This window comes from Elephantulus edwardii, unplaced genomic scaffold (genome assembly GCF_000299155.1).
Source record: "Elephantulus edwardii isolate Elephantulus edwardi_28Jun2011 unplaced genomic scaffold, EleEdw1.0 scaffold00021, whole genome shotgun sequence".
Classification (NCBI taxonomy): Eukaryota; Metazoa; Chordata; class Mammalia; order Macroscelidea; family Macroscelididae; genus Elephantulus; species Elephantulus edwardii.
The window spans coordinates 17,447,986-17,469,333 of NW_006399771.1; the positions used below are offsets into that span (position 1 = coordinate 17,447,986).

At 38.1% G+C, this 21,348-nt stretch overlaps 1 protein-coding gene across 3 annotated transcripts in view; it reads right to left on the minus strand.

Moving 5' to 3' along the window:
• The window catches only part of NAV3 (neuron navigator 3), a 540,923-nt gene that overhangs the window by 288,111 nt on the left and 231,464 nt on the right, over window positions 1-21,348 (minus strand). For all 3 annotated transcript variants that reach the window (XM_006882551.1, XM_006882553.1, XM_006882552.1), the window contains exon 9: window positions 9,117-9,232. In XM_006882551.1, coding sequence (XP_006882613.1) covers window positions 9,117-9,232 — 116 coding nt within the window. The remainder of the gene's footprint in view (window positions 1-9,116; window positions 9,233-21,348) is intronic.

Genomic DNA, 21,348 nt, shown 5'->3' on the forward strand with positions numbered 1-21,348 from the left:
TAGCAGTGTTATTCACTATTACAAGAACATGGACACAGCCCAAGTGTCCAACCACAATTGAATGGATTGAGAAATTATGGTATATTCACACAATGGAATACTATGTAATACTCAGGAACAATGGATCTAAAAAATACTTCTTAACTTGGGAGAGACTGGAGAGCATTATGCTGAGTGAACTCACTTAATCTCATAAGAACAAATACTGCATAAGATCATTATTATAAAAATAGAAGGGTAAGAAGTAAAATGTGCATGATAATTCAGTGGGGGAAGGGGTGAAAGAAAAGGGCTGAGGATGGTTGGGGGAAAATCACAGAGTTGTACAGTTTGGTGGGTGGAGGGCGAGGGGTAAAGGAAATGGGAAAGATCTGGTGTTGACCTAAAAAGAGAGGGTAATGGTGGTCATAATCCAGTGGTGACTAACCTTATATAAAAAAATTGAAAGAGGATTGAAGGGAAACATTAAGTATTCCCTTGGAGTCTGTGGTAGTTAATTCACACAGTGCCTGTAGCAATGGGCTCAAGTGTATCAGAGATGGTGAGGGCAGAGCAGGATTCTGATATGTTGTTCATAGTGTCACTATGAGTTGTACTAGGATTGAAGACCTCTAATAACAACAACAACAACATTAAAATCGTAGAGTGTCCCTGCCCTCTCATTCTGCATACCAAGGTCATTCATTTTGAGTGTGAACTAACTGGAGCCTTGAATATTATCAGGTCAGTGATTTCAGCAATTGAGTACACTGAAGTTTAGGAGAGGAGAAAGAAAGTTGAGGGTACAGGCAAAAGTAAAATTATATTCATGACAACAAGTTATTTTCTGCTGTCTAAAAAAGGAAGAAAATATATGATGGTGTTAGTGATGAGTAGTAATACGTTGTGGGACCAAGGAGTGTGAAATCTTAGTGTGGGAAAGGAAGAATAATATACAAAAAATCAGGGGTGGTCGTCAGTGAGAGATGAGATGTACGAGACGGAGACTACAGCAAAGCTGCAGCTCCTGGAAATTACTAAATTTAAATATGCCCATGAGAATGTGTAGCTCTATAGGGCTAGATAACAAGACCACTAAGAGAGAGGCCAGAAAATTAGATGGATCATCTATGTGAATATTGCAATTACCAGCAGTTAAGGTAGCAGTGGTAACAGAGGGAGTAAGTGAGAGCTAATAATGGTGCAAAGACTAAAACTGAAATACAAAAGTTGGAAATCCAATCTCATTTCTCTGCAGTAATCATGATCTACAGAGACACTGCACTCAAGATTTTTCCACATATAATGCTCAATCCTTAAAATACTAAATGCAAACTAGAGGTTTCTTGGTGGCTTAATGGTAAGGAGTTGGGCTGCCAACCCAAAGGCATATAGTTCTAATCCACCAGTTTCTCTGAAAGAGAAATATGGCCATCTCTTCTCATGCAATTTACTGCCTTTGAAAACCCACTGAAAGGTCAGCTATCAGTTCTGACTACACAGTACACCCTCCCCCCCGCCACCACTAAAGAGTGGAAGTTCAAAACTATCCACTCAATGGGGCCAAGTTTTAACAGTAAATAAAGATTATCTCTTGTTCAGTCTCAAATTTGTAATGATGGTTATTTTCTTACCATACAAGTTAATTTTTAAAAAGTTGACAGTGGGAAAGCTATAATCACATAAAATGCTGTTCTTTTCCCCCTTGCTTCCTTGTAGTATATCCCTACTCAGACCATGGTATTTTCAATCACTTGCTTTCATGCTGAGAGCTGGAAAAAGATAAGGATTACAGAAGTAGAATTGATGACTTTGAACTGTGGTGTTGGAGAAGAGTACTAAATTTTCCATAAACTGCCAAAGGAACAACAGATAAGTCTTGGAAAAGATCAATCCAGGGTACTCCTTGGAAATCAAGATGAGAAACTCCAGTTCACATATTTTGGAGGCAAGAATGACAAAGCTTCATCTCACTTTGGACAAGTTGCTTGGAGAGGCTATTCCTTGGTGAAGGACATCATGCTTGGAAAAGTAGAGAAAGAGCAAAGGAGAGGAAGACTCTCAAGCAGATGGATTGACCCATTGACTGCAGCAGTGAACTTGAGTGTGTCAGAAATTGTGAGGTACAGGGTAGGGGCAGGGTTCAGATCTGTCATTCATAAGATCTCTATGAATTGTACTTGAGTCTGTGGCATCTAACAACAACAGCAACAACAATGACTATCTATTTATCTATCTATCTATCTATCTATCTATCTATCTATCTATCTATCTATCATCTACCTATCGATCAAGCGATCAATTGATGGAGATCTCTGATGGTCTAGCGGCTTAGGAGTGGGTGGTTTGCACCCACCAGTTGTTCCAAGAAAGAGATATGACAGATCTCTTCCTGCACAATTTATAGTCTCTAAACACTCATTGAGCTCTGGTGACCTAGTGGTAAGAAGATGTGCCACAATCCTGAAGCCACAGTTCAAATCCACCAGTGAGAGAAACACAGGAAAATGATGGACATTGTTCTCCAGTGTGACTAATTATCTCGGAAAACACGCAGAAAGGTCAGATATAGGCCAGTTCTGACTCAATAGTACACAAAAATAACAACCAAAATTCATCGAAGGACCAGTTATGTGAATTGGTTCTGGCTGTACAACAATGAGTTTTTTGATATTTGATGTGTATGAAGAAGAACATAACAGCAGGATTGAAGACTCATCGACAACCTGCATTATATAGATGATAACAATCTTGCTTGCTGAAAGTGAAGAGATGTTGAAGGACTCACAAGGAATATAGCTTTCAGTATGGATTACATCTCAACTAAAACAAAATCCTCACAACTGGGCCTCTCAACAACATCATGATGAACAGAGAAGATTGAAGTAGTTAAAGATTTCATTTTCCTTGGATCCAGGGAAACAGCATTCAAGAAATTAAAGGACATAAAGCTTCAGGCAAATCTGCTAAGGACCTCTTCTTTGCATGCATGTGCTGAAGAACAACGATGAAACTTTAATGAGTAAGGGATGCCTGACCCCAAGCTATGACAGTTTCTATTGCTTAATACTCATATGAAAATCAGACAAATAATAAGGAATGCTGAAGGACTGCTGTCTTTGAATTGTGGTTTGGCTAAGAAAAGTGAGTATACGAGAGATTCAAAGACATAAGGATTTCAGGGAAACAATGTCCTTTGGTGAAATTCACATACATTTCTGAATGCATTATATGCATCTCCTCCTACAGATTTGAACTCTAGTGTTTTGTAGACATAATTATACTAATTGAAGGCATTCATGTGTAAAGAAATATGTGAGGCATATGTTCCTCAGGCCACACTAAGTTTACAAACTAATGGTCAGGATAAAGACAGGCAGCATCATTTCAGGCCAGGAAAAGACCTGGAGCGATGAAATAGCCACATATGGAACATATCCCGAAGGACATCATCCCATAACCACATCATGACATTAACCATTTTTACCCCTTCCCTGAACTGGGTCTTTGTTGTAATCGTCTCATGAAACTGGTGCCCTAATGATGCCACTGACAGTTATTCCCAAAGGCATCCTTAGCATGCTCCGTGTCCCTCCCTGTAAATACCCACCGGTGGATAGTATAACAAGAGCCAGTGTTCACCAAATTATGCTTTAGTTTTGCCTAAATAAAGGCATTTCTTCACCTCCATATTTGTGATATGGTTATTTTTATGAGCTTTAGAGCAATTCTTTGAATCACTGGATTATTGTTGCTGCTGCTAGGTACCATCAAGTCGAATATGACTCATAGTCACCCTATGAAGAATAGACCTGAAATTCTATCCTGTGCTGTTTTCATCATTCTGACACACTTGAGCCTTATTCTCTGATTCTTCACCTTTCTAAGCATGAGAATCACTAGAATGCTACAGTAAACAATTATCAATTAAATTAAACAATTATCAATTAGTTAAACAATTATCTTAGGCAATTTATTTTTTTACTTGATTTTCTCCTTGAATGTTGCAAATACATAGGTAATAATTTATTAAAATAATAGACAAAACTCTTTTTCCTTGTATTTTTATACCTAGCAGACAAAATCCTTGTTGTTGTTTCTAGGTGCCATCAAGTATGACTTACAACAACACTATGAACAATAAATCTAAACCCTGTCTTATCCTGTGCCATCCTCACAATCTCTGGCACAGTTAAGCCCGTTGCTGCAGTCATGGTGTCAATCCACCTAGTTGAGGGACTTCCTCTCCTTTGCTGCCAGGCCATCTTTCCAAGCATGCTGATGTTCTCCAAGGAAGGCAACATGCCAGAAGAATGTAAGAAGAAACCTTGCCATCCTTGCCTCCACGGAGCATCCAGGTTGCACCTTCTTCAAGACATATGTTTGTTATTTTGACAGTCCATGAGATATCCAGTACTCTCCTCAAACACCAGAGTTTAAAGTGTCAATTTTTCTTCTCTCATACTTAGTCACTGTTCAGCTCTCAGAAGCATAGCAAGTGATTAAAATGGCCATGGTCTGAATCAGGTACGTCTTAGTCCTCAATCTAACTCCTCAGAAGTTTGGAGCAATCCCTATTGCAGACTTTCCCAGTACACTATGTCTCCTGATCTGACTACTGATATCAAGTATATTGATTGTGAAATGACGTTAGAGGAAATCGTTGACAACTTCACATTTTTCTCCATCTAGCCAATGTTAGGTGGATCATAGCTGAAAGTAAAGAGTACCAGAAAAATATCTATCTTTGTTTCATTGGCTATGCAGAAATATTTGACTGTGTGTACCACAATAAATTGTGGCTATCTTTGAGAAGAATGGGAATCCCAGAACACTTAATTGTGCTCATGTGAAACCGATACTTGGAACAGGAAGCAGAAGTCAGAATAGAACAGAGGAACATTTCATGATTTAGGATCAGAAAAATTGTGTGCCAGCGATGCATCCTCTCTCCATACTTTTTCAATCTATATGCAGAACAGATCATTTGAGATGCTGGAGTACATGAGGAGGAATGTGGCATGAGGATTGGAGGAAGACTCATCAACAACCTAAGTTATGCAGATGACACAACCTTAATTGCTGAAACTGAGGAGGATAAAAGATGTTTCCTGCAGAAGGTCAAGGACTGTACGTCTTCAATATGGATTGAAACTCAACATCAAGAATACAAAGATTCTTACCACTGGACCAATTGGCAGCTTCATGATAGAATCGAGGAGAGTGATAACGGTAACAACTTCAGCTTGCTTGGTTTCACAGTCAACATTTTTGGCACTAGCCATCAGTAAGTCAAAAGATGAACTGCATGGGGAAAGTCAGCTGTCAGTGACCTCTCTAGAGTACTGAAGACCAAAAATGTCAATCTGGAGACTAAGGTGAATCTGATGAAGGCCATGATCTTTGCTATTACTTACTATTCATCAGAAATCTGGACAGTAACTAAGGTCTTTGAGTTGTGGTGCTGGAGAAGGGTCTTGAAGAGTACTGTGGACTGCCAGGAGAACAAACAGGTCTGTCCTGGAGAGGGTGAAACCAAACTAAATCCTGGAGGCAAGGATTTTAATGCTCAGTTTCACATAATTTATGCACATGGCCAGGAGTGACCAGTCTTTGAAGAAGGACATCATGCTTGGAAGGCTGGAGGGACAGCACAGGAGAGGAAGATCCAGGATAAGATGGATTGAATCAGTGACTGGAGCAATAGGATTAGGTCTGTCAGGGATGACGAGATTAGCTCAGGATAGGACAGGATTAAGAGTTAATGTCACTATGAATCATGGGTGACTTGATGGCATATTGGTCCAGTGGTGATTTTCCCCCCATAATGTTGAGATTGAAAGTGTGGAAGAATTTGTCAATTATCATACCTTGAAGATTGTACATAGGAGAAGATTTCCCATTTTCCTCCCACAGAGCAGCTGGTGGGTTTGAACTGTGTACCTTAGGGTTGGCAGTGCAACTTCTTACCACTAGGGCACCAGAGCAGACTGGAACAGCACATCAGCAGAGAACTGCCAGAAGTCCAGGCTGGGTTCATAAGGGGTCATGGTACTAGGGACATTGTAGCTAATGTTAGATAGATCTTGGCTGAAAGCAGGGAATACCAGAGGAATGTATATCTGTGTTTCATTGGCTATGCAAAGGTGTTTGACTGTGTGGATCATAACAAACTGTGGCTGACTCTGAGAAGAATGGGAATCCCAGAACACTTGATAGTATTAATATGAAGCCTATACCTGCAACAAGAGGCAGTCATCAGAACAGAGCAAGGAAACACTGCATGGTTCAAAATTGGGAAAGGGCGTACACCAGGGATGTGTCCTGTCTCCATACCTTTACAACCTGTATGCAGAACAGATCATCTGGGAGGCTGAGTTCTATGAGGAGAAATGTGGTGTCAGGATTGGTGGAAGATCTATCAACAATCTACATTATACAGATGACACAACCCTGCTTGCTGAAACTGAGGAGGACCTGAAGTGCTTGCTGCAGAGGGTCAAGGACTGCAGCCTTCAGTATGGATTGAGGATCAATATCAAGAAGACAAAGATTCTCACCACTGGACCAATTGGCAGCATCAGGATAGATGGTGAAGAGATTGAGATTGTTCACAACTTTAGTTTGCTTGGCTCCACAGTCAACACTCTTGGCACCAGTAGCCAGGAAATTAAAAGGAACATTGCCATGGGAAAGTCTGCTGTTAGGAACCTCTCCAAAGTATTAAAGAGCAATGGTGTCTCTCTGGAAACTAAGGTGCATCTGATACAGGCCATGGTCTTTGCAATCACTTCTTATGCATCAGAGAGTTGGACAATGACTAGGGATGATAAGAGAATTGATGCCTTTGAGCTGTCGTGCTGGACAAGAGCATTGAGGGTACCATGGACTGCTAAGAAAACCAACAGGTTCATCCTGGAGAGGGTTAAACCAGGCTACTTCTTGGAGGCAAGGATTCTGAGGCTTCGTCTGACATACTTTGGACATATTGTAAGGAGGGACCGGTCCTTGGAAAGGGACATCATGCTTGGGAGGCTGGAGGGCAGGCACAGGAGGGGAAGGCTCTATATGAGGTGGATTGATTCAGTGACTGGGGTAATCAGGGTGGGTATGTAGGAGACAGTGAGATTGCCACAGGACAAAGCAGAGTTTTAGGGCTGTTGTACATAGGGTCGCTATGAGTTACAAGGGTCTCGACGGCACATAATAACAATAACAACAATCTTGAGATACAATCCATATTGAAGGTTACAGTGCTTGATCTTCTGCAGCAAGTACTTTAAGTTTTTCTCACTTCCAGCAATCAAGAGTATACCATCTTGGACAATGAAGCTACTGATGGATTTTTCTCAAATCCTGAAAAGACATACTTCTTTGTAGAGTCCAGTATCTTGAATAATTTTTCTCAGCATACAGATTGAAAAGGTCTGATGAAAGGATATAACCCTGGTGCATGTCCTTCTTAAACCATGTAGTGTTCTTCTGTACTATTTGCACAACAGCTTTTGATCTAGATGTAGTTTCATATGGGCAAAAGTGAGTGTTCTGGGATTCCCATTCTTCTCAATGTTAGTCATAATTTGCTATGATCCACATAGTGAAATGTCTTTTGACTAGATAATGCACACATTGACATTCTGCTAGTATTCTTTGCTTTCAGCCAGGATCCACCTGACATTAGTAGTGATATCCCTGGTGACACAGCCTCCTCTAAACCACACTTGAACTGATGGGTTACTCTCTATGTACCATTCTATCAATTTTTAAATGATCTTCAGTGTTATTTTTGCTTTCATGTGACATTAATGTTATTGTTTGATAATTTCTACATTCTGTTGAATCACCTTTCTTGAGAATGAGAACAAATACGGATCTCTTCATGTTGGTCAGTCAGGGAGCTGAATTTCAAATTCCCTGGCATAGACAAATTACCATGTCCAGGGCTGCATCTGTGATTTGAAACAAGTCTCTATCTTTTGTTTTTCTAACCTGATTGCCATTTAGTCAATTTTTACTCCAAGTTACACTATAGGGTGGAGTGAGAGCATAGTCCTAAGGAAGCTGCACTGCTAATCTAAAGGCTGTACACCTCTGGAGATTTGAATTTACCAGCTGCTCCAGGGGAGAAAGTGTGAAGTTGATTCCCATTATGATATACAGCCTCTGAAAAGCAATGCAGGGTTACTAGGATTTGGAACCAACACCAAGGCAGTCAAGTTTGGGTGTTTGTTTGTTTTTTAGGACAGATTAAAACTGTTCCATTGGTGTGTTATAGCTGTAAATCTTTAGACTTTTTTTTTCCATCCCCAGTAATACCTGTTGGGTTCAAATAGCTGACCTCTCAACTAGCAGCTGGGTGCTTTAGCCACTATACTACCAGAGTTCTTTTGCCAAGAGACTGCTTAGTATTTCATGAAAATACATTTATTTATTTATTATGGCATTACAGCAAAGGTCTTTCATAAAGGCCCAGAAAAAAATACTAAGAACAAAATAAGCTCGCTAAGCTAGATGTATTTTCCTCTCTGCATTATTTATACAAAATGGAATCTCTTTCTAGATATGCTTACAATGGGAGCTAAATGCCATCATAAAGCAATGTTATAAACAATGCAAAACCGAGTATCAGACAGTCCTAGATTATTGTCATTATTGTTCTGTGCTGTGAAGTCAGAAATGACACATACTTGACCCTCCAACAGGTTTTTGGAGGCTGTAATTCCACATAGTAGCTTTTGAATTCGAACTGAGTGCGTTCGGGATTGCAGCACAGCTTCTTACTGCTAAGTTACCAGAGCTCCCTAGGCTTAGATTTATAATTAAAATTTCACATTAACTCCTGCTCTTAGTAAATTTTCAATTGCCAATAATTATGCAAAGGCTGTCTTATTAATAAGTATCTCTTCATTTTCCCAAATATGTATAGATAGCCAACTTGGATGAAGGTAATATTTACTTTCAAATATTAGCTTATCCTAAGCAGAATAGTTAAATAATTTTAACAGTCTCGGACATAATATGTACACAGTTCATTTTTACACAAAAGACAGTACAGATAAAATATAATTTAATGCAAAAATTTACAGGGAGATTAAACTATCCTCAAGATTGACTTACTAAAAAATCAAACTACTTACCAGATATCTCTTCTAGGCATTGTTTAGCAGTCTTACTGTATGATAAGTCCATTTTTGTTGGACTAGTACAGGACTCAGCAGATGGTAAAGAGGTACCTTCACTTTCTGAATGTGCTCTGAAATTAACCAAGACGGAAACAAATAACAGTTAAAGTTGCCAGTAACTCATTAACAAGGTAGAATTTTTCTTGTTCAGAAAAAAAATTAATTTATGAAAAGTTTTTAACAAGGTAGATAATCAATTCAGTATAATTGGAACCTTCTGGAATTACCAATCTCTAGGAGAGTTTTATTACATTTTGCTTGTATGCAATCTGAGAAGGAGTGAGTCTTCCTATTCATCCTGGACCACAGAGGATTTTAGGTAAGGTGAGTCACCCTATCCCCTTTCTGGAGGACCCTAGACAAGGTGATTTTCTGACCAGGGACCAGTGACCAGTGACAAATCCAGGCAAGAAAAACACTATCACTGACAAGGAAGAAACAGACTATCTCAAATCCCACACCCTCCTTACCCCCAGTCCCTACACACAAGTGAGCAAAATACAGAATCAATGGATATCCTAATGCCTGAGGGAACTTTTTGACATAGAATTAAAAATAACAATGATCAAGTATTTTATCTCAATGGAAGAAAAAGATGAGGAATTGCAGGAAGCTATAAGCAAATTCTTAAAAGAATTTAAGAAAGCAATAAAAAAATCAAGCAGGCAAAACTAATGAGCCATTAGAAACTCTAGAAAAGCAAGAAAGTGCTATAGGCCCCTAAACAAACAAACAAACAAAACAAACAAGGGATATCGTAGTAAAATTCTCCAAAGACAAAGAGAATTCTTAAAGCAGCAAGAGAAAAATTAGAGTAGAAAGGAGAGAGCTCCTGCTCTAAATCCACTATCTGGTTCCATAGGAGAAGTAAGGGAAATATCTACCCCTGAGATTTACTGCCACTGAAAACTGCTAGAGGGTCAGCTATGAGTTGGTTATGACTTTACAGCACAGGTCAAGGAAGACAATAACATTAAACTCTGATTTCTCACCTGAAACCATGCAAGCAAGGGGACAGTGGGACAACATATGATATACAAAACACTCAAGGCAAATAACTGCCATCTAAACAAAACTGTCTGTTAAATATTATGGAAAGATCAGGAGATTCTCAGAATAGCAAAAGCTTAGAAAGTTCATGAAAACAAGACTGATGTATACTAAAAGTAGTACTCACCACACACATCATAGAAAAGTGGATGGATTAAACACAAAATGAACTCAACAAAATGACAGCAATAAAACCATGTCTCTTGATAATGATATTGAATGTGAAGGGTTTAAACACACTAGTAAAGAGATAATGAGTAGCCAATTGGCTAAACCCAAACCCATCAATGTGCTGTCTAAAATAAACATACCTGAGACGTAAGAATAAATAAAGGCTAAAAATCAAAGGTTGGAAAACAAATAACAGACAAGTGATGAAAATACAAGCAGTAGTAACAACATTAAACTCTGATAAAATAGATTTCAAGGTAAAAACCACCATAAAAACAAGGACACTATATAATGCATAAAGAGTCAAGAGGATATAATAATTAATAATAATAGTAATAATAATAATAACTGTCTATGTAAAATGCTAACACTACAAAATACACAAGACCAATGCTAACAAAATTGAGGAAATAGACACTACCACAATAGCAATAGGAGACTTCAACATACCACTCTTGACAAAAGATAGAACGACTATTATGAAACTCAACAAAGCTGTAGAAGAACTAAACTAATATTATTTAAAACTCCACCTCACAGACATATATAATATACATTTTTTTTCCATGTTTACATCAAGTATCCTCCAGTATAGATAATATCAAAGGTAAAAAAAACCAACCCCAGGCTTCAATAAGTTAAAAACCTTGAAATGCTACAAAATATTTTCTCAGACTACAATACAATAAAATTAAAAGTCAACAGAGGATGAAGGAGAAAGAAACATGCACTTTAAAGCAAAATAACACCCCATGTGAGCACTACTGGGTAAGCAAAGAAATGAAAAAGTTCTTGAAAAAAATAAGTTGTCGTTGTTATGTGCCATCGAGTCGTTTGTGACTCATAGCAACCCTACGTAGAAGAGCTCTAAATGTTGTTCAATCCTGTGCCAACCTAGCCATGTCAAACGCACTTATTCCAACTGCTCCAGTCACAGAATCGATCCATCTCATCGAAAAAATAAGTATAAACATACAATTTACCAAAAACCTTTGGGTTACGAGAAAAGTAGTACTTAGAGGTAAATTCATAGCAATAATCAAACATATCAAGAAAGGAAAGACTAAAAACGATTTAGCCTAACACCTCCAACAAATGGGGGAAAAAATAGCAAGAAAATCCCATAATCTCTAAAAGTAAGAAAATTATAAAAATCAGAGTAGAAATCAATGGAATAGTAACAGAAAAACAATTGAAAATATCAATAAGAGCAGAAGTTGGTTTTTCAAAATGGTCAATACAATCAATAGACTACTGGCAAACTTAACAAAAGAAAAAGACACAAATAATTTAAATAAGAAATTAGATATGTGAGGTCACAACAGAACCAACTGAAATAAAAAGAATATGCCAATCACAGAACCTTGCTTGATGAAAATGAAAAGGATTTGAAGATGAATAATCTTTATCATTAATTACCCTTAAGCATTAAGAAAACTAACAAACAAACTTCTATGACTCAGCCAATAGGCAATATCATGGGAAAGGGAGAAAAGATTGAACTTGTCAGGAATTCATTTTACTTGAATCAATAATAATAAATATCCATGGAAGTTGTCATAAGAATTCAAAAGACATGTTGCCCTGGGAAAATCTGCTGCATGGACCTTCTTATTTTTGAGGTATCTGCACTTTAGTGGCTTAGTAGTAAGGAGTCACTCTGCAAATTCAAACGCATGAAGTTTGAATCCACCATCTCATCTGCAGGAGAAAGATGGGTAACCTATTCACGTGAAATTTATTGCCTCTGAATCAGCTCCAACTTGACAGTACATAACAACAACAAACAAGTATCTTAGTCACATCAGTGTCATGGCCGAAAGTCTCCTGCTCCAGGTATAGGTTCTTCATAAGCACAACCAAATGCTCTGAGATTCCCATTCTTCTCAATGTCAGCCACAACTTGTCATGTTTCACACAGTCAAATGCCTTTGTGCAGTCATTAAAGCACAAATAGACATTCTCCTGGTATTCCTTACTTTCAGCCAGGATCTATCTGACATTAGCAATGATATCCCTGGTGCTATAGCCTCTTCTAAACTGCATGGTTTGGAATTGTGGAGGGAGTGCATCAGTTATGTAGTTTATCTCTATACCTGTTCAATCTATATGCTGAGCAAATTATCTGAGAAGCTGGACTCTGTGAAGAGGAATGTGGCATCAGGATTGGAGGGAGACTCATCAATAACCTGTGTGATGAAGACGACAGAACCTTACTTGATGAAAGTAAGGACAATTTGAAGAATTCTTTGCAGAAGATCAAGGAAGGAAGCCTTCAGTATGGATTGCATCTCAGTATCAAGAAAACAAAGATTCTTATCACTGGACAAATAGGAAGTGTTATGATGGATGGGAGAGGAGATTGAAACTGTCTACAGCGTCATCCTGCTTGGATCCACAATTAACACCCTTGGTACGAGCAGTCAGGAAATAAGGAGACACATCGCAGTGGGAAAACTTGCAGTTAGGGACCTTTCTAAATTATTGAGGAGTATTAATATCAGTTTGAAGATTAAAGTGCATCTGATTCAGGCCCATGGTCTTTCCAATTACAATCTATGCATCTGAGACCTGGATAATAAATAAAGATGACAGAAAAAGATTTGATGCCTTTGAGCTGTGGTTTTGGAGAAGAGCACTGAACATTTCATGGATGGCCAAGAAGATGAATAGGTATGTCTTGGAGAGGATGCAGCTCTTTCGAGGCAAGAATGATGGGGCTTTGCCCTAACAAACTTTGAACATATTGCTAGGAGGTACTATTCCTTGGAGAAGGACATGATGTTGGAAAGGGTGGAGGGTCAGCAAAGGAAAGGAAGACTCTCAACCAGGTGGACTGATAAGGTGACTTCTGCAATGGGCTCTTGTGTGTCAGGAAGTGTGAGGATGGTGCAGAACAGGATTAGGTTCAGATCTTTTGTTCACAGGGTCACTAAGAGTCACACTCGATTTGATGACACCTAACAGCAACAACATGCCAGAAAGACAAGCATGCTCTGATGGGCCTCACATTTGCAATCAAATGTGAAGATTCAGGATAACATGCACTATGTCTGCTCTGAACTCACTAGACAGAATATTGTTATATGACCTCACAAAACCACATAAAAGGTTTGACATTGAGTCTTACTTCTGCAATGGTAAGAAAATTGTGCTACGGGGCTAATAACTCCTTCAGGAGTAAGATTAGGGGTTGTTGTAATGATCCATGAAAGACAATTTATGAGTCTAGTTTAAAAAAATGTTGAAGTAATGTAAGTACGGGGTGATGATAAGAAGGATCAGGATGAAATCAATGAAAATAATAAGAGGATATGGTATTAATATATTATTATATTTATTATTAATACATTTATTAATTTACATAGTTGATAAAACACAAATAGAAATGCTTTTGTATTCTCTGCTTTCAGAGGATCCATCGGACATCAGCAATATATAGATATAGATATATAAATGTGTATTATTAATACATTATGTTATTAATATATATTAATATATTGATGGAAGAGTTGATATTGTTTATGAATGAAGTAGTTTTTGGGTATAAGAGAAACTTTAAAAATTAATAATTACTTTGAAAGTTGAGTTCTAAACAACTACAAACAGAGCTGCCATTATCTAGCAATCAATACCAGGGCAAGTCCAGAGCTGCACCTTAACTAGTATTCCTTCAATTACTGAGGTCTTGTTTTTCTGTCAATGCCTCTAGTTCATCTTTAACATCTTCCTTTATTATCACTTGCTATTGATCATATGCTTTTTCCTGAAATGGTTCAGCACTGACAAGTTTGTTTTGCTATAGTGATTTGTCAGGTTGAGTTTAGATCATCTAAATCATATATTTGCTTTAGTTATTACCTATTCACAAATGAATTCCAAAGATATAACCCCAATCCAGAGCTCTGCTTTGAACTTCAGAAGTGTTCATACTAGATGGCCAAATTGACATTTCCTTTTTCTTATCTCAAACATAAGATACCTAATCGTTTTGCATGAAGCTGGAACCTCCCATAAATTATTTTGAAATCTGAAAACAAACCTAAACCTGTAAATATGATCCATGGAAATGGCTTGTGAGGTAGTAGAAGCAGTTTCTCTTCCCCTCCACCTATTCACCAGTACATACTAAAATGGATTAAAAGAATTTTCCCTAGGAGAATCCTCACCAGTCCCCAGGTGCCTTAGAACCCTGGTGGCCTGCCTGAAGGCACACAGCTCAAATAATACCAACCACTTCACAGGAAAAAGATGGGCAATTTCCTCCTATGTGATGTACTGTCTTTGAAAACCTACTGGAGGGTCAGCTATGACGGATCAATTATGACTCAATGATAATAGCTGTACAATTGCATGCTGGCACTACCTAATCTTAGGTATCTATCTGAGAGGGAAGTAATGCTCTCTCTTTGAAGCCATTAAGACTTATCACAGGATGACCACACACATTGAAACTAGACTATGTCCAAGAGCCTCTTTCTTGCTACCTACTCCCTTTTCTCTACACGTAGATCTCTCTGGTTTAAGGTATAAAGAAGTTCCAGGGTCCCTACACCTTTCATTTAATCTAGGGTGGCCTAAAGGTAAGAAGCTGTGCTGCAATCCCAAAGGCATGTAGTTGAAATCCACTAATGGCTTCATGGGAGAAGGATGGGCATTCACCTTCCATGCATTTTTGCCACTGAAAACCCAACAGTGGGTCAGCTGTGGGTTGGTTCTGACTTGAGGGCACATAACAGCAACATGATGCATTGAAAACTATGTGGCTAGAAGTTTCCCTTTGCAAACTTACCTGAGGACTTTCTTAAGAAGAACTAGTGTAAACTCAAACGTTACCGTTTTCTTTTTAAACTAATCACAATCTAAATAATAAAGCTAATGGAATAATGAAAGCACCCCTGTAAATTCCAATTATTTGCTGAAAGCTATAGATGACTAATATTTACTTACTGGCTTGCTTTGAGAAAACTCAATAGCTCATCCTATTTTGTTGCTGCTGCTAGGTGCCATCTACTTGAGAACAACACATAGCAGCTGACCCTCCAGTGGCTTTTCGGAAACTGTAAATTTCATGGGAGAAGTTTTTCCATCTTTATCTAAAGAAATAGTTGGTGGATTCAAACCATGTGCCTTTCTGTTTGCAAAGCAACTATTCACCCTCAAGACCACTAAAGGAAGTACCACTAGATTTTTCTTTTAGTATTGTGTTCTGTTTTGTTTTTTAATATGGAGTTATAACAGAGTAAAGTGTGTCCTAAACCAAATTGTTTCAGTGTAGTTGTTATATAAAGTGCCAAACAAACACAGATGTGTATACAAAGGGATGATGGGTGAGACAAAAATAGAGGCAGATGTCATCGGCAAACTCTAGTACACCAAAGATTATTGGCAGCTACCAGGAAAAGGCCTTCTTCTAAGCTTGCTGCCCTGATTTGGACCTCAAGTTTCCCTCAATTATAAGGTAACAAATTTATCTTCTTTAAAGTAATTAGCTTATAGTGCCTCGGTATGGAAGCCTTAGTTGTTAACATACCATGCGCATAACTGAAGATCTTTTCTCAATAAACCTGGTCCTTGTCCATTGTTTTCCTAAGAGAAACCCATTATACGGCTGATTAAACATGCATGCTTCGGTCCTTGTCTGACTCTCCAGCATCATCCTGTAGAGGTCTCCATCCCAATACTCTCTTCACTGTACCCACAAAGTCTTTTCAGTTTCCATACTACCATCCTCATTTTATTTCACTAACTCTTTCTTAATGAAGTCTCCCTAATTCCACTGATTAGGTGAAGTTACCAAGTAGCCACTGTACCTTCTCTTTAAGGAATAAATCTATTCATTGCACCTACATACTTCAATAATAAAGTTTATAAAAACCACATTCGTAAAAGGATTTGATTAATGCTCTCTCCCAAACTAGACTCTATTCTTCATATTTGAGTGTATCATTGTCTCCCAAGACCCAGTCCCATGTCTAGCATACAGGTCACACTCAAGAAATATTTTATGAAAGAATACGCATATCATTCTATTACTAATGAGGGAACCTCGGTGGCCTACTGAGTGGAGAGTTATGCTTCCAACTCAAAGGCATGCATTTCAAATCTACCAGCTGCTACACAGGAAAAAAGAAGGGAAATTTCCTTGCAAGTAATATATAGTCTTTGGAAACCTAGAGTCAGCTATAAATTTGTTCTGATTCAGTTCCAGTAAGTTTTGGGTTTTTTAAAATCACTGATAATCAAATAAAGTGACAGTCACATGGAAAGAAACACACTACTATGGTGACTACACTGGGTTTGGCTATAAAACTTGGCTCTATAGTTATCAACTCATGAGACTTTAGGCAGCTACAGAAGCTGTGTGAACCTGCTTGCTCATCTACTTTAGCAAAAACAAGAACTTTAAAAAAAAGGTGCTTTGGCAACAATGAATGAATGGAAATCCAAAATCTATGTAAATGTTCATTGAAATTAATAATAAAAAAATGATGGAAAAAAGGTGCTTTGTAAAAGAATTGTGAGCTCAATCATTATTATTATTGCTGTTGATTGCTGTCAAGTCCAGCATGACTCAGAGTCATAACCCTATGAACAAAAGGCTGGAAGCTTTTCTATAGCTATCAACATTTATCAGAGTTCACAGAGTTTCCAGAGGCATGTTGTTTAGGAAGTGGATGCCACTCCTGCTGTTAGGAACCTGAACATTTATTCTCTTGAGACATATGTATGGGGTAATAATCAACATGAACATGTGGAGAATGGACTCTCTGTACCCCTCATTTCTCCTCTGGATTCCTGGTTCTCCCATATCTGCTGTCTATCTACAACCTGTCCTCTATCCTCATGTGTTTATTAAGCCCTTAAGTCTGTTCTTCTACTTATGCTTATTTCTCCTTGGTCATCAAATTTCTCTGAACCCAATTACTTCTAGTCTCTAAACCAATGGGACAATATGCTCCGATGTTTTCTAAGGATTTGTATTACTTGAAAAAGAAGTTTAAAAGGAAAGTAGTGAGATCAGTGTTCCCAGGGAAGCCTGGCTGGCTGCCAGCCAAGAGGCATTAGAGAGGCTGGGTGTCTTGGTGAACTGGCTGGGTGCCAGGGTTAGGCTCTAATTCAGCAGCCTTGGTATCCATGGATTCATCTTGCAGAAGCTTAGTCACATTAAGTAGTTCACCGAGGTAGCTGTTGAAAGCTGACTGCCAATGCAGTCTCATGAGCCAGAATGTCTGTGGCCACGTGTTAGTGAGATATATTTATAGTATTCCCCTTCAGGGAGAAATCTATATGGAGCAAAGAAGATTCAGAATTTGGATACTCAAAACTAACAGTATTTAAAGAGCACACAGAATTCTTAAAAGTATTCCTCAGGAGATAGCTGCCAACAGGTAAATCCTAAAACTCAATCCTATTGGCTAAGCTCTACCAAGATTCTCACCTGAGACTCTCTTTTATAAATTGCATTTATACTCTGACAGATAAGTCTTGGCTTGGGAGCTGTTATTTTCTATTACTTTTCAATATGTTGCATATTTCTGACTGATCTGTTCTTTATTGACTCTTACTGTAAGTCACAAGGGACAATTTAGTTCACCTTATTTTCAAGTTCTCTGGTATACATCCCACAATATTCTTGACATGAATTATATACTTTAGCAATGATCAAAGTAGATTGATCCAGTAATTGAACACAGAGTAGTCAATTTTTAAATCACTGAAAGAGAAATAAATTTTTATTGGATAATACCTAATTTCAGGCAAAGTACCAGAAGAGTCTGGAGTACCTTCTACCAGAAAGAAGAGTTTTGAGTAATATTAAAAGGACACAGGACTAAGGAGCTCTGGTGGCCTAGTGGCAACATTCTTGGTACCAGAAGCCAGGAAATAAAAAAAAATGAGTGGCACTGGGAAAGTCTACTGTCAGGGACATCTCCAGAGTACTGAAGAGCAACGATGTCAGTCTAGAGACTAAGGTGGGCCTGTTCCAGGCCATGGTCTTTACAACTACTTGCTATGTATCAGAAAGCTGGACAATGACTAGGAATGATAGAAGGAAAGTTGATGCCTTTGAGCTGTGGTAGTAGAGAACAGAACTGAATACACCATAGACTGCTAAGAGAACAAACAGTTTCATCTGGGAGAGGTTTAAATCAGGTTGCTCCTTGGAGGCAAGGATTCTGAAACTTTGTCTGACATACTCTGGACATTTTGCAAGGAGGGACCAGTCCTTTGAGACAGACATTATGCTTGAGTGCTGAGGGGCAGTGCAGGATGATGTGGATTGACTCAGTGACTGGAGTAATGGGGGTAAGTGTATTGGAGACAGGAAGGTTGGCTCAAGATAGAGCAGGGTTCAGAGCTGTTGTACACAGAGTCACTATGAGTTTCACGTGGCTTAATGGTACATAACAACAACAACAACAACACTGTCAAAGTTTCTCATCACTGGGCTAGTTGGCAACAACCCAATAGATGGAGAAGAGATTGAGGTTGTTAACAATTACAGCTCTGGTGCTCAAGTGGTAAGGAACCATGTTTTCAACCTGAAGGCATGTAGTTCAAATTCATCATTTCCTCCATGGGGGAAAGATGGGCAAACAATTCCCGTACAATTTACTGTTTCTAAAAACCCATTGGAGGGTCAGCTATGGATCGGTTCCAACTCGACAGCACAAAACAATAACCATCATAAGGAAACAGTATGAATCCAAATTAAAAATTATTTTAGTAGAGGCATGACCTTCATAAAAATGTTAATGTCATGAAAGTTAAGGAAAAATTAGGTAACTTCTCATCTGTAGTTATCAAAAGAACTAACAAGTAGGTACAGCATGTTATCATGGATTACTGAAAGTCATCATGTTGGGATAAGGGGTGAAACAAGAATAAGATTTTGCCCAGATTTTTCCAGGTGAAAAAACTATACCAAACCTCTCTATCCTACTCTAGCTAATTTTCTGTAAGTTTGGAAGGATGTCTTGTTTTCTGAAAATAAAAAATAGAGACAAGAAATAATAATGATGTGACTGAATAGTCTGTTTTCTAAAAATAAAAAAAAGAGAAAAAAAGTAATGATGTGGCTGAGTAATGTGCTAAGGACTTCACTTCTGTAAACTGAACCCAGAGAATGTAGCTTATAAAATCTCTGCTGACACAATGCCTACTCATAGTAGTATTCTATACAGCAGTTTCCCTTCTGAGCAATGCCTGTGTATTCTATCTTAAAAATATTGCCATGTGAGGGAACTGAAACTGCTGCACTATAGCCAGACATATATTAAACCTAGCAGAAGACTAGCTTGCAAGGCAAAAATTCAATAAGCTTTAGTGTGTGCTGATGACCAATTATGTTCAGTTCACATAAAAACACAATTGCAATATAATCTATAATAGTAGCTGGAGGGCTTACAAAGTCTTTATCTAAAAAACGGTTATAAACTCCACATTTCAGTCTTTGTAAACTCACAGTTCCTCCTACTCAATCTATCATTTCAACAAAAAAGGCCAAACGTAAAGCCATGTGAATAAGCATTTTCAAAACAGAAAGCTTTATATTCTTTGTTTTTTTAGAATATCACATAATTAAACATCAATTTCCCATACAATGGGCTAGACAAATCAGAAATTTCACAGAAACTTTATATAACAAAAATATCTCTTATGACAATAAGGTTATCTTATATCACATACCTTATATCAATTTCTTAGATAAAAATAAATATATAACACTAGTGAATATCTTATATAACCAATAATCAATATCTTTTATAACAATAAAAGAGAATATATCAACATGGCTATATAAAGAAAAGCTTAATTCTGTCTACCAAATTTTGCAAATCAGTTATTTTCACTATCTGGTGCTGAAGTACCACAAATATCACATTGGGGGACTTTAAAGAAGAGAAGTTATCTTATCGTTCTTAATTTGTAAATTCAAGTCAAGGTCTCAGCCTTGTCAGCTCTGTCCTACTTTGACATCCTTAACTGTTGCTTGGCTTGTCAACAAGTCCTAACATGCCGTTCGTCCTCCCCAAACTTGCCACTTCACCCATTTCCTCCTTTTTTATAATTCAGAACCGATTATGCTTCCAAACTCTCTGTCATTGAGCCAGAGCCAATTCACAACGGACCCCCTCATTAGGTTTCTGAGGCTGTAAATTGCATGGCAAGTCTGCCCATTTCTCTCTCTCTCTCTGCAGAGCAGCTGGTGGACCTGCATTGCCAGAAAAGCACACACAGTCTCTAGGTTGTCTGTAGACTCCCTAAGGATGAGGCCAACAACTCTGAAACAGAGAGAGAACGTTTTTGTTTTCTTTATTGTCTTTTTTTTACTTTTTATTCCTTTTCACTTTCCTCCCCTTTTCCCTCCTTTCCTTCCTCAGTTTCCCTACCTATATTTTAAAAACTATTATCTTCTTATTTTTCTCCTTTGCTGTTGTTATTCTATGTTATAAAGTCAATCTCAACTCATTGGCAAAAGAATAAATCTATCTAACCCACTGTTCTGTCCTTTGGCTGATAGCTACTCTAATAAGACAGAGAATAATTGCCCCATAAGGTTTCCAAAGCTGTAAACTTTACAGAAACAGTCTGCCAAACTTTTTCCTTCATGGAGTTGTTGACATTTCAGTTGGCACCTGAGTGCTTTATATGCTGTACCACCAAGGTGCTGTAAAAATCAGATCTATTGCCAAGAAGTAACCACCAGCTCTAATGGCCTACATAACAGAGTAGATCTGGCCCAGAGGCTTTTTAGCTATGATCTTATGCTTACGCCAGGAGCTGATTGTGGAACAGACCTCCAACTACTCATATGCAAGTTCAAGCTGAAGCTAAGGAAAATTAAGCCGAATCCACGGGAACCAAAATATGACTCTAAGTCTATCCCACCAGAATTTCAGAACCATCTCAGGAACAGGTTTGAAGCCTTGAACACTAATGAGCGAAGACCTAATGAGTT